At 41.3% G+C, this 11,332-nt stretch overlaps 1 protein-coding gene across 1 annotated transcript; it reads left to right on the plus strand.

Annotated features, from left to right (window-relative positions):
* Positions 1 to 92: 92 nt before the first annotated feature.
* On the plus strand, positions 93 to 4,468 carry SLC25A4 (solute carrier family 25 member 4). Its single transcript, XM_082237931.1, has 4 exons — positions 93 to 359; positions 1,531 to 2,017; positions 3,262 to 3,402; positions 3,967 to 4,468. The coding sequence occupies exons 1-4, from the start codon at positions 249 to 251 to the stop codon at positions 4,122 to 4,124; spliced, it is 897 nt and encodes a 298-aa protein (XP_082094057.1). The 5' UTR covers positions 93 to 248; the 3' UTR covers positions 4,125 to 4,468.
* Positions 4,469 to 11,332: the final 6,864 nt, after the last annotated feature.

Raw genomic sequence — 11,332 nt, forward strand, 5'->3', positions numbered from 1 at the left:
CCAATGTGCGCGCGGAACGGCCCCCGGCCGGCCCCCTCCGGCTATCGCGAGACCCGGGGGGAGCTATAAATAGCTGAAAAGGGGGTAAGGGTCCGTCCATTTGGAACGCGGGTGCTTTAGGTTGGGGGGGCGCAGCTGGGTGGGGAGGTGCCTGTGGACAGCTCCTCCATTAGCCAAAAAGAAAACAAATAATAAAAGGAAGGAAAGAGGAAGGGGCGATTGGTGTGTCGCTCTGACTTGCCTCCATCATGTCTGACCAAGCTCTCAGTTTCCTTAAGGACTTCTTGGCTGGTGGGATTGCTGCTGCCATTTCCAAAACTGCCGTAGCACCTATTGAAAGAGTGAAACTGCTGCTACAGGTAAGGAGGTTGGGTTTCTAAAGTGGTGTGCTTGCGCGTGCACAAAATAAGCTGCCCAAAAAGTCAACCCGCACCTGTTCCTGGAAAGGTTGCATCGTTCTGTGGACCTAAAAGTAAATGGCAGGGACATTCTTTCCAGATTGACAAGGACAACAAGTTGTCTAGTAATTTTTTTGGCTTAGAAATTCACAGGCCCTTTGTTAGAAGTGGTGATGGTTTGGTGATGGCGATGCCTTAAGTTTGCTGCCCTCAAGAGCTGTTGCTCGGGCTGTATCTCTAAGGAAAGGATCTTCCTGTGACTCAGGAGTGTAGCAGGAATTCTACTGTCAGATGGGCTAGAGCTTGAAGTGACTAAATATGGAAACTCCAGTTGTGCAGTTCTGATTACACAAGACCAGCGCAGCTCTTTTTTCCTTGGCTCTGTTTATAGCACAGATCTGCAAGTGTGCTGAGCATTGGGGGAAATGCCTTGAAATCTTGGGTGTTTTATTATTTTCTTTTCAGTGTGTGCTTGCACGTATATGGCAGATGGCCATTAAGTCCAATAACTTGTAAAAAAATACACTAAAAAACTATTGTGAAAGGAACGGTGTTTTGAACTAAACTGGGGGGGGGGGGGAGTGCTATTTGCTACTAGGATCAGTGGCCTGATAGCTAACTGGAGGTCAACTGAAGGGCATGAGTTCTTGGGAGGGCCATATAAATGGAAGAATGACATCTTGCATATGTAGCCAGTCTCCCTTTAATACTGCATATGCTACCGAATCACCATGGTGTTTTTTTTAAAAAAAGTGTGTGTATAATAGAGAAAATCAAGCTAGTCCATAGCCTATCAAGAACTTCATATGTGAGGGGGGGGATTAATTGTTTGATTGGAAGGAGGAGCAACTACAGTTCTTCCACTTTCCATTTCTAATGGTCAAGTAAGTTATTATAGTTACACATTATGTGCAGCTGTTATGCCCTGGTGTTGTAGGAAGTGATGCTAATCTCAAGCGGATGGCCAACTTTGGCACCAAACAGTAATCAAAGATAAAGCTGCAGGTGCAAAGATAGGAATGGCTATTTCTTCCAATTGAGAGGTTGTGTATAATGTGCCACAATGATTTTCCTTCCTTCCTTCCTTCCCACCTCCCTCTCTTTCTTCCCATCCCTTTTCTTCCTTTAACAGGTCCAGCATGCCAGCCAACAGATCACAGCTGATAAGCAGTATAAGGGGATCATGGACTGTGTAGTACGGATCCCCAAGGAGCAGGGCATCATTTCCTTCTGGAGAGGCAACTTGGCCAATGTCATCCGGTACTTCCCCACCCAGGCCCTCAACTTTGCCTTCAAGGACAAGTACAAGCAGATCTTCCTTGGGGGTGTGGACAGGCACAAGCAGTTCTGGCGTTACTTTGCTGGCAACTTGGCCTCTGGGGGTGCTGCAGGGGCAACTTCTCTCTGCTTCGTTTACCCGCTGGATTTTGCCAGGACCAGGCTAGCTGCTGATGTGGGCAAAGGGGCGAGCGAGAGGCAGTTCACTGGGCTGGGCAACTGTATTGCCAAAATCTACAAATCTGATGGCCTGAAGGGTCTCTACTTGGGATTCAATGTTTCAGTCCAGGGCATCATCATCTACAGAGCAGCGTATTTTGGCGTCTATGATACCGCTAAGGGTAAGAAAGGGAAGCCACTTGATGTTAGCCGAGTAGCAAAACACAGCCTAGATTCTATGAGTTATAGCGTTTTCCCTGAATGTAGAATATGAAATATTTAAACATGCTCCCAAAATAGGGTTCTTCTTGCTTCAATAGGTTGGTAAGTATTTCTAGTTAAGACAGGTTTGGAGTGTGCTTCATCTTTCTCCCTTTTCTTAGAAAGAAAGAAAACAGAACAGTTCTTAAATGTCTACCTCCTCATCCAAGTATTTTCAAAGATTTATAATAGGTATAATTTGTATTATATCTAGTTATGAGTAAACTTCATAGGGCCATGCACTGATTAGTAAGCTTCTTTTAATTGCCAGCATAGGGAATCAGGCTGCCCTTTCCATGCCCCATTATTCAGATACCCTATCCTACCCTTGTTGTGACTCTCACCATACAAGCTTCTTAGTCTCCTTCAACCAATCATCTCTTAATATTTGCCCAACTGGCCAAGAGGTCAGTACAAATGGATATTCTAGATATGAAGCTAAATATTCCCACCTAGAAAAAAAAACACCTTTCCTTAGGTTCCTACTCTGTTGTTAAGTTCTGGCAGTAGAAGCAATTCCCCAAAAGTGTCATTGTAGTGTAATAGTTTGAGTGCTGGATTTGAACTGTGAATATATGGGCTTAAATTCCTGAAGTATACCGAGTGAGACTTTGGGAGTGGCCTAATTTCGTGGGGCTGTTAGGATAAAGTGAGACAGCTCCATGTTTGCCACCTGAGCTTTTTGGAGGAAAGCTAGGATGCTAACTGAGTGGACTACTCAGCGTCTACATATATCTGAGGGTGGCTTAACTGTTTGGTTGACAACCCCAAACTTTCCTGTAACTAAGGATTATATGAATGCACTTGCTTTCTGGTAAAGCTATACATTCTAGGCACTGAAAACACAACAGCATCTGTGTATATGTACGTCTTCCCAAAGTAGCATGCAAAATGACTTGCCTTGGAATTCTGCTGCAGCTGCTGATGTCTAGAATAATAGAATCTTAGAGTTGGAAGGGACCCAAGGGTCATCTAGTCCAACCCCCTGCAATGCAGGGATCTCTATCATGTGACTTGGATTGATTGGGTGTAAAACAAAACTTAACTGGCATGATTGGTCTTGCTTGAGGTAGAATTGATAAAGTGGTACTGATAACACCCTCTTCTCACCCCTCTCTCTTCCTCTTCCTTCTCCTGTCTTTGGGTAATCTACTCCCAATGGTAGGTATGCTGCCTGATCCAAAGAATGTACACATCATAGTAAGCTGGATGATAGCACAGAGTGTTACTGCAGTAGCTGGGCTGGTGTCTTACCCCTTTGACACTGTCCGACGTAGGATGATGATGCAGTCTGGCAGGAAAGGAGGTAAGAAAATAACCTTACATTTTTGTAATGTTGCCAAAAAAAATTCCTCCATTTTAAATGCTCAAGGGACGCTAGAAGCCTTAAAAAACAAGTACTTTTCCTTAAGAGGTTAGATTGAAACAGAGACACAGGTGCAACTGACCGTAATAATTATTATTATTGACGCAGTTTCAATACCATTTGATTTTATATTACAGCTTTTCTGTTTGGTGTATGTTTACATTTCGTAGTAAAGTGCATTAATAGTACAGTGCTATTTCTGTTCTGCAGTCTTTGGGCAAGTTATATTTATCTATATTTGTCTTGTTTTATAGTTTTAGTATGCGTGTATACAAATCAAAGGGAGGAAGGTTCTTTCACTCCCAGAATGTGCGGACAAATTTGAATGTGGTTTCTTTGTGGTGCTGCTGGTGAAATTATAATTTCATTGTCCTCCTTCTGAAGCGAGTAAAGAGCAGAGAACTGCATTCCAGGTCTTGGGAGGGGAATTAAGGCAGTATTGCGATGGTCTTTTTCTCCAGGTAATGTAACTATGTTTTACCTGTCCATGTTTGTCTTCCACAGCTGATATCATGTACAAAGGCACAATCGACTGCTGGAAGAAGATAGCTAAAGATGAAGGGGGCAAAGCTTTTTTCAAAGGCGCCTGGTCCAATGTGTTGAGAGGCATGGGCGGTGCTTTTGTATTGGTCTTGTATGATGAGATCAAGAAATATGTCTAAGACTCAAATGGCTTGAATCAAATGAAAGTTCTCTTTTGTAAGGTACCTACATGTGGTTTAACGGGCAACAAAATATTTCCTAGGGAAATAGAGATGGCTTTCGCGGGTTAAATCCAATTCAGAGACCAGGTTGCAACATTGTAAGATAGATCAATGATTTGTTCATTCGATTACAGCCAAACTCTTTTGTATGGAAAAACTAAAGAGGCAACTGTATATATAAATATATTTGACAAAGATCCATTAATATATTCCTATATTAAAGTGTGTTTCCTGAAGGCGGCAAGTTACACAGTATTTAGATAACTAGAAATGTGAACTCAATAAATACTATTTAAATCAAAGCTCTGCCAATTTTCTTTTCCTGCATGGCTCATACTTTATAAAGGTAGCTTCAAAGACTGTGGAAAACATAGGCATGTTACCTTGCATTTGTGCCACCCAAAAACTACAACCATGTGAATGGTTCTGACCTGTGTATGTCAAGCACTGCCAAAAATATTTCATGGGAAGTACAGTCATACAGGGTTGAAGCCCAAGTGCTTAAAGTAAACAAACTTCAGAAAGTGAAGCATAATTTCAATGGATTTCTGTGTGTAATTTCTCTGGATTAAAATCATGCAATCACTTTTTGCGGTTTAAAATTGTGTAACATGAATTATGCAAGTTTTATCTCTTGTGCTTAATCATTGGTGTAATTGCTGCAGAAAACAGCATATATACATTTTTTTTAAAAAAAGGTTTTAGTTTTAGCTTCTGTCCTCCCTTTGCACTTACTGGAAGTTTGTGGGTGAAGATTAAGTGTGGGCAGGTGTTGTCGTACCTGTATAGCTAGAACGGACCTGTTCTCACAAGAAAACCAGACAGGCTCAAATGAGGGCAGGCAGGAATATGAGAATCCCAGTAGGAAAATAATGAAGCTGGAAAATAATCAACAATTCTGAGAAGAAGGTATAGGGAGAAGAGAGGGAATGCATGTAAGAACAAGATAGACATCAAATAAATAAAAATATTTTTGAAACTATTTTCAACTACTTTAAGGGGAAAGTTCATGGAAACCGTAATAGGCAGCTGTAGATTTATCTGAAATTTAATATATGAAGAACAAGAAAATGGGGGAAGTGAGGAAGAAAACTTTTTTAAGAAAAGCAACCTGATCTTAAATGCCCTGATCAAATAATTACTGGAAAGCAAAGGAAAATAACGTTCTTTAAAAAAGAGACTTGCAGGATAATTCTAGACATGCCTTGACTGAAGTAAGTCCCACTGAATTTAGTGGATTCATTCAACAGTTACTAGCTATAGGATTTCAGCCTAAAGCACTTGTGATATCCTTCTTATTCAGATTAGGCACATAGAAACCAATGGCGAAAGATTTTAGGTCAGTTATGAATAGGGCAGTTCACTGTCTCCTATTCTATAATCTGCATAAACATACATGAGAGTATGTGTTGAGGTAATGGGATACCATTCCATAACACATCCAAAATGGCATGTAGCCCGCTAAAGGGTTGGGTCAAAGGTGAATGTGGCCCTTGGGCAAAATGCAAGCTAGAAACTCCCCCCCCCAACCACTATTACACATGCTATAATGAACCAGATAAGCACTGCAATTCCATTTATTTCTGCACGAAGAACAAAATCATCTTGTGTTTTTAATGTATTTGTTGAACATGTGGCAGCATACTATCATCAAATACAATGGGCCATTTATTATACTTGCCTACCATGACACATGTAACAATCTAGCAATCAAACTTTTTCAGCAGGGGGCCAGTCCACTGATGAATTCCTATGCCCCACAAATAACCCAGAGATGCATTTTAAATTTAAGGACACATTCTACTCATCTAAAAACACCAGGCAGGCCCCACAAATCACCCAGAGATGCATTTTAAATAAAAGCACACATTCTACTCATCTAAAAACCCCAGGCAGGCCCCACAAATCACCCAGAGATGAATTTAAAATAAAAGCACACATTCTCATCTAAAAACACCAGGCAGGCCCCACAAATCACTCAGAGATGCATTTTAAATAAAAGCACACATTCTACTCATGTAAAAACATGCTGATTCCCGGATCGTCTGCGGGCCGGATTTAGAAGGCAATTGGTCCGGCTCCAGCCCCCGGGCCTTAGTTTGCCTACCCATGGCTTAAGAGGAATCTTGCCTGTGACACTTTTGGTGCAGTGCCCTGTAAGGTCATTGGCACCATTGTCAAGTGTTGTTTTTATTTTGCTTTTGTAATTATAGGAAGCGGAAGCAGCATCTTGAAGCTGATGGAAAATTAATCAGCAATAGACTATTTTTAACTCCTGCCACAGTGGATTATAGATTAGCACTTTGTGGTCTGCAGTTCTGGTTCAGATTGCTTAGCATAAATGTATTGGGATCTGTTTCTTGTCATTCCCTCTATGCCTGTGATTCAGGCTAGTCCCTTGATGATTATATAGCAAGGGGAGCTCCATCGGTACACAAGAAAAAGGTCTCAGCAGGCTTGTCCAAGCCCCAAGGTATATCAAAGTGCAAAAAAAAAAACCCAACATTTTTTAAAAAGACCCCCACTTTTTAACAAAAATATTAAACACAACTGTTTATATATGCAGCACGTGCCTAATTCACCCACATCTTCTGCGATTAAAAATGGTACCAGGGCTTCTACGATGCTCTTCCAAAGGCCATTTGGGCCAAATTTGATATGAGATGGAAGATGCTGGAGCAGAGGGAGCTTAGAGGAAGAAAACAGAAGAGCCTGCCAATGGCCCATCTGGTCCAGCCACCTGATGCCCACGGGAAGCCAACAAGCAGGATCTGAGCACAGCACCAACCTCCCCACTTGTGATTCCCAGCATTCAGGAGCATACTGCCTCCAACAGTGGAGGCAGAACAGAGCCATTTTGGCTAGTACCATATTTCACCGCATAATGGTCGCCACCACCTAATAGCCCTTTTTTGGTCCATAAAATCTGTCCCAAAGCATTCACCACATGATAGTCACAGGGCATTCTCAGCACGCATTTTCTGTACTAGCCCAATCCATGCCTTCAGAGTTCCCATGTTTAGGAGTGTTACCCCACCCCACCCCGGGCAGCTTCAAAGAAGAAGAAGAGAAGAAGAGTTTGGATTTGATACCCCACCTTTATCACTACCTGAAGGAGTCTCAAAGCAGCTAACATTCTCCTTTCCCTTCCTCCCCCACAATAAACACTCTGTGAGGTGAGTGGGGCTGAGACTTCAAAAAAGTGTGATTAGCTCAAGGTCACCCAGCAGCTGCATGTGGAGGAGCGGAGACGCGAACCCGGTTCACCAGATTACGAGTCTACCACTCTTAACCACTACACCACACTGGCTCTCAAAGGCTCCCACAATACACAAAGTGGAGCTTTACTTGTACCAGCCTATTATAAATATGTTTTGTTTATAAGCAGTTATCCTAGGACATTTTTGGTAGTCCTGACAAATGGTTATTGGTTCCATACCAAACGACAGCTGGGAAAAGATCTCTAAAAAGACATGACATGAGAATCTTGAAACAGCAGTGCATCATGAATTGGACAGCCCAGTTGGGGTTGGTTTTGCTCCTACCCTTGCTTGCTCTGCTGCCAGACAGAGGCCTCTGAAGGCTGCCAACTACAGGTGCTGTGGTAAGAGGGAATGTTTCCTGTTCAGAGAAAGTCTTAAAATCACAAGGGCAGACTGCTAATCGTGCATCCAGAAAGCAAAACAATCCTATTATGAGAGTTGTACAAATGATGTGTTGCCATTTGGCAATGTGTAAGTTAACAGAGCAGTGTGCTTCCTGTAGTAAATGCAGTAATTGCATTTTCTACATGGAGATTAGCTTGGAACTGAGGCAGTAAAATCTCATATTTATGAAAGGGCTGCTACAGCTGTTGTTTGTTTCCTACACAGGCAAAAGTATCAAGAAATTCTTTGTTGGAAATGGGAAGAACATGCCAACCACCTCCATTTCAACCCTCAGCTCCCTTCTTCACAAATTATTAGAGGTTTTCTACTGTCACTGTAAGCCACAGACATTATATGGGCTTGAAAGCAAAAAAAATGACACCTCACAGTAGCCAACAACTCTAGGCATAATTCAGAAAGTTCTTGTACAGCATAGAGAATTGCCATTCAAGTCAAAAAAAAAAATCAAAGTTCCCTGTGCCTTTTTTGCTATCTGACATTTGAGTATTTTATCCAAATAAGACTTCTAGGTTGAGTCCACTAAATCTCTTGAAATGCCACCATCCTCAATCCTTGGCCTCTTTGATGCTTTTTCCAGGATCATAATCATCAAGATGTTTGTTAATTCTGAGCGATACACTGATTGAAGACAGGCCTAAGAGCATTCTGCTAAATTAAGTGCCTCCAGAGGCCTCATAATAGCCATGTACAGCACACTTTATCCTAAAACAAGAAAGGAGCAAATTATGAAGCACCCTATTATGCTGATGCACAGCTTTCAGCTGTCCTAGTTTCTGGCAATCCTTCCCTGATTTCAAATTAGAAAGGCTTTCTGCTAATTAGGAGCTGTGGACATTATTAGAAGGGAAGAGGAGATTTCAAATCTGCAACCCAGCATTGAAAACTTCTGAATGAAAGTGAGCCTTCAGTATTCCAAGTCATTGTGACCCAGGCGTTACATTGGTAAGAAAAATGTGGATACTGTTCTCATTTTAACACAGGTTTGTTATTTGGCTCAGGGCTGGCCCAATACATTTTGGCACCAGACCCCAAAATGGAGCCACCCCACCATCCTTGCTTGTGAAGAAGGGGGTCAGGAAGATCTGCATCAGATACGAGGGTGGTGGGGAAAAGAATCACATCAAGATCTGCCGCCCTGGTGGCGATTGCTTCACCTTATCTCATGGACCCAACTGTCAAAGTTAAGCACTTATGAGAACCAGTCAGCAAGAACAAGACACATTTGACTAACCTACAAATGTCAATGGGCCTTAAACACGCTTAACTATGGCCAGTTGCTAAATTGTGTCATTAATAAAAAATTGTACAAAACACTAGGAGTTAGTTACTGATGGATGCAAACAGAGTTTTGCAAAGCTGATGTATGTAAAGCTAGAATTTTGAAGTCGTAGTGACTGCATTACCATCGAAAGGTAGGTAGGTGATGCTGTCTTTCTGTGCTTCCTAAATTATTTTTTAAAAACCTTACAACAAGAAAACTAGTACTAGCAACCGAAGGTTGGGATTCTACTACATGTGTAAATCTAGCACAAGGCCTATTTTAGAATGAACATATCTATCTATCTACCCTTTAAATCCTGCAGCTTGAGGTTGGGGGGAAAATCTAGCTAAAAGCAGTATTGTGTGCTCATTTTGTTGCACAGCCTGCCAGCAAATGGTCTGAAAATGAAAAGGACACGGTTACAACTTTTGAAGCTAGTTTGACCCTTAAGCCACATGAATGAGAAGCTGTCAAGGAACCACATTAAGCTGCTCTGAGCTCTTTAGAAGAAGAGTGGAGGTAGAACTGTAAAACATATACACACACATATGGGTCATATTACAAAACAGGTAGGCATTGCTTTCCCTGAGCAAACCGATATCGGCTTTTATCTCTGCAAATGTTTATCACTACTATTGTTCCTTCCGAAAAGGAGACAATGTTCTTGGGTGTCTTACCAGAAGCAGAAATATAATTATCTTGCTTCCAGCTAAAGTTACAGACAAAGCACTTTAGACTGCATATACATCAAACAGGCAATTATTTCTAACCCTCTTCATGGAAACTGCTGATGCCCTTAATTAGCAGAAGATAATAACCAGAACTTCAGGGGAAATGTCTATACACTGTACCGGTACTGCAGAAATGAACAGCAAACAAGCCAATGAAGTGATGGGAGAATGTCAAGACTACACTCTTGGATGCTGTGCAAGTAAATGACATCTCATATATTATGTGAGACATGTAAACAGAACTTGCTTTGTGGGCAAGAGGAGCAGAACACATAGACACCAGTTTCTGCCTCCAAGCTGATCACTGCTTGATTCAAGCTAACAGAACAGAAAGCACCCAATATACATAGAACAATACACTTTTAAGAACATAGAAACCTGCCTTATACCAGGACTTTGGGCCCCTCTCGTTAATACTCGATATGAGACTCTCTCATCTTAGCAGATGCTTGACATAATCAGCAGGATAGATTACAGCTATGCCCTGCATGTGGTCTTTCCCAATAAGTATCTCACAGTATGGCAAACTAGCTAGCTATTCAGTCAAATCCAGCAAGGAGGTATTTGTGAAAATGAATGTGTACACTAACCTAAGTTACCTCTGTATCCTTGATTAAACCTTTCCTGCTTATACATCAAATCATGTTTAACTATTCTGTGAAGCTCCAAAATCTGCATAGGATAACAACTAAAGTTTCTCAGGGGGGCTCTCCATGCACTGAATTATGTACACTAAAATCAAGTGTTTTCTGCACACAAATAGCTTGTGTATAACTGACACAGCTTTATTTATACTAAAGAGCTGAGATAGGCTATAGTTCTCTGTAGCACATACATATTGTGTGTTTAATGTAGTGTTTGCTCCTTCACACTGTGCGAGGCAACTCTCTTGATACTAGCAAGAATCTACAGTAGGCCTGCAAATTACATGGGGTTTAAATTCTGGGGATTGCAACTAAAGCCAAAATCACATCAAAAGTCACTGGGTTCAGTGGCAGGACTTAACAAAGTCATTTTTCCTGGAACCCTGCAACCTTTCAATTTTTGGCCATGCGCATAAATCTGCATGTTAAGTTAAATGTGTGCAAGTTGTGGGCTTACCATACTCCAAACAAACCAGAAAGCTACCCAGAAAATACACCATCAATAGAACTTGTGTTTCAGGTGGAAGCATTATTTCCTATATCAAAGAATAATGGGGAATCACTACAGAGTGCTAGAGTTGGCAATCAGGACAGAGAGAACTTTAATTAGAAGAAGGAAGGGAGTTTGACTCTATGATAGACTTACTAAACTTAAGCTCCAAATTTACCTCATTTTGTTTATATCTGGATAAAATATTCACAGAAAAGAAGTACAATGCTGAACACAGATGTAATTCAATTAATCATTTACTTAAAGCTTTAAAAAGAGTGACATACAAGTTTCATGTCTTCCATAATCAATCAAGTAAAACATTTAAGAGTTTTAAAGCTAGCACACACTGTGCTTTCTATGAAGAGAAAA

This window comes from Podarcis vaucheri, assembly GCF_965113315.1.
Source record: "Podarcis vaucheri genome assembly, chromosome: 9".
Taxonomy (NCBI): Eukaryota; Metazoa; Chordata; class Lepidosauria; order Squamata; family Lacertidae; genus Podarcis; species Podarcis vaucheri.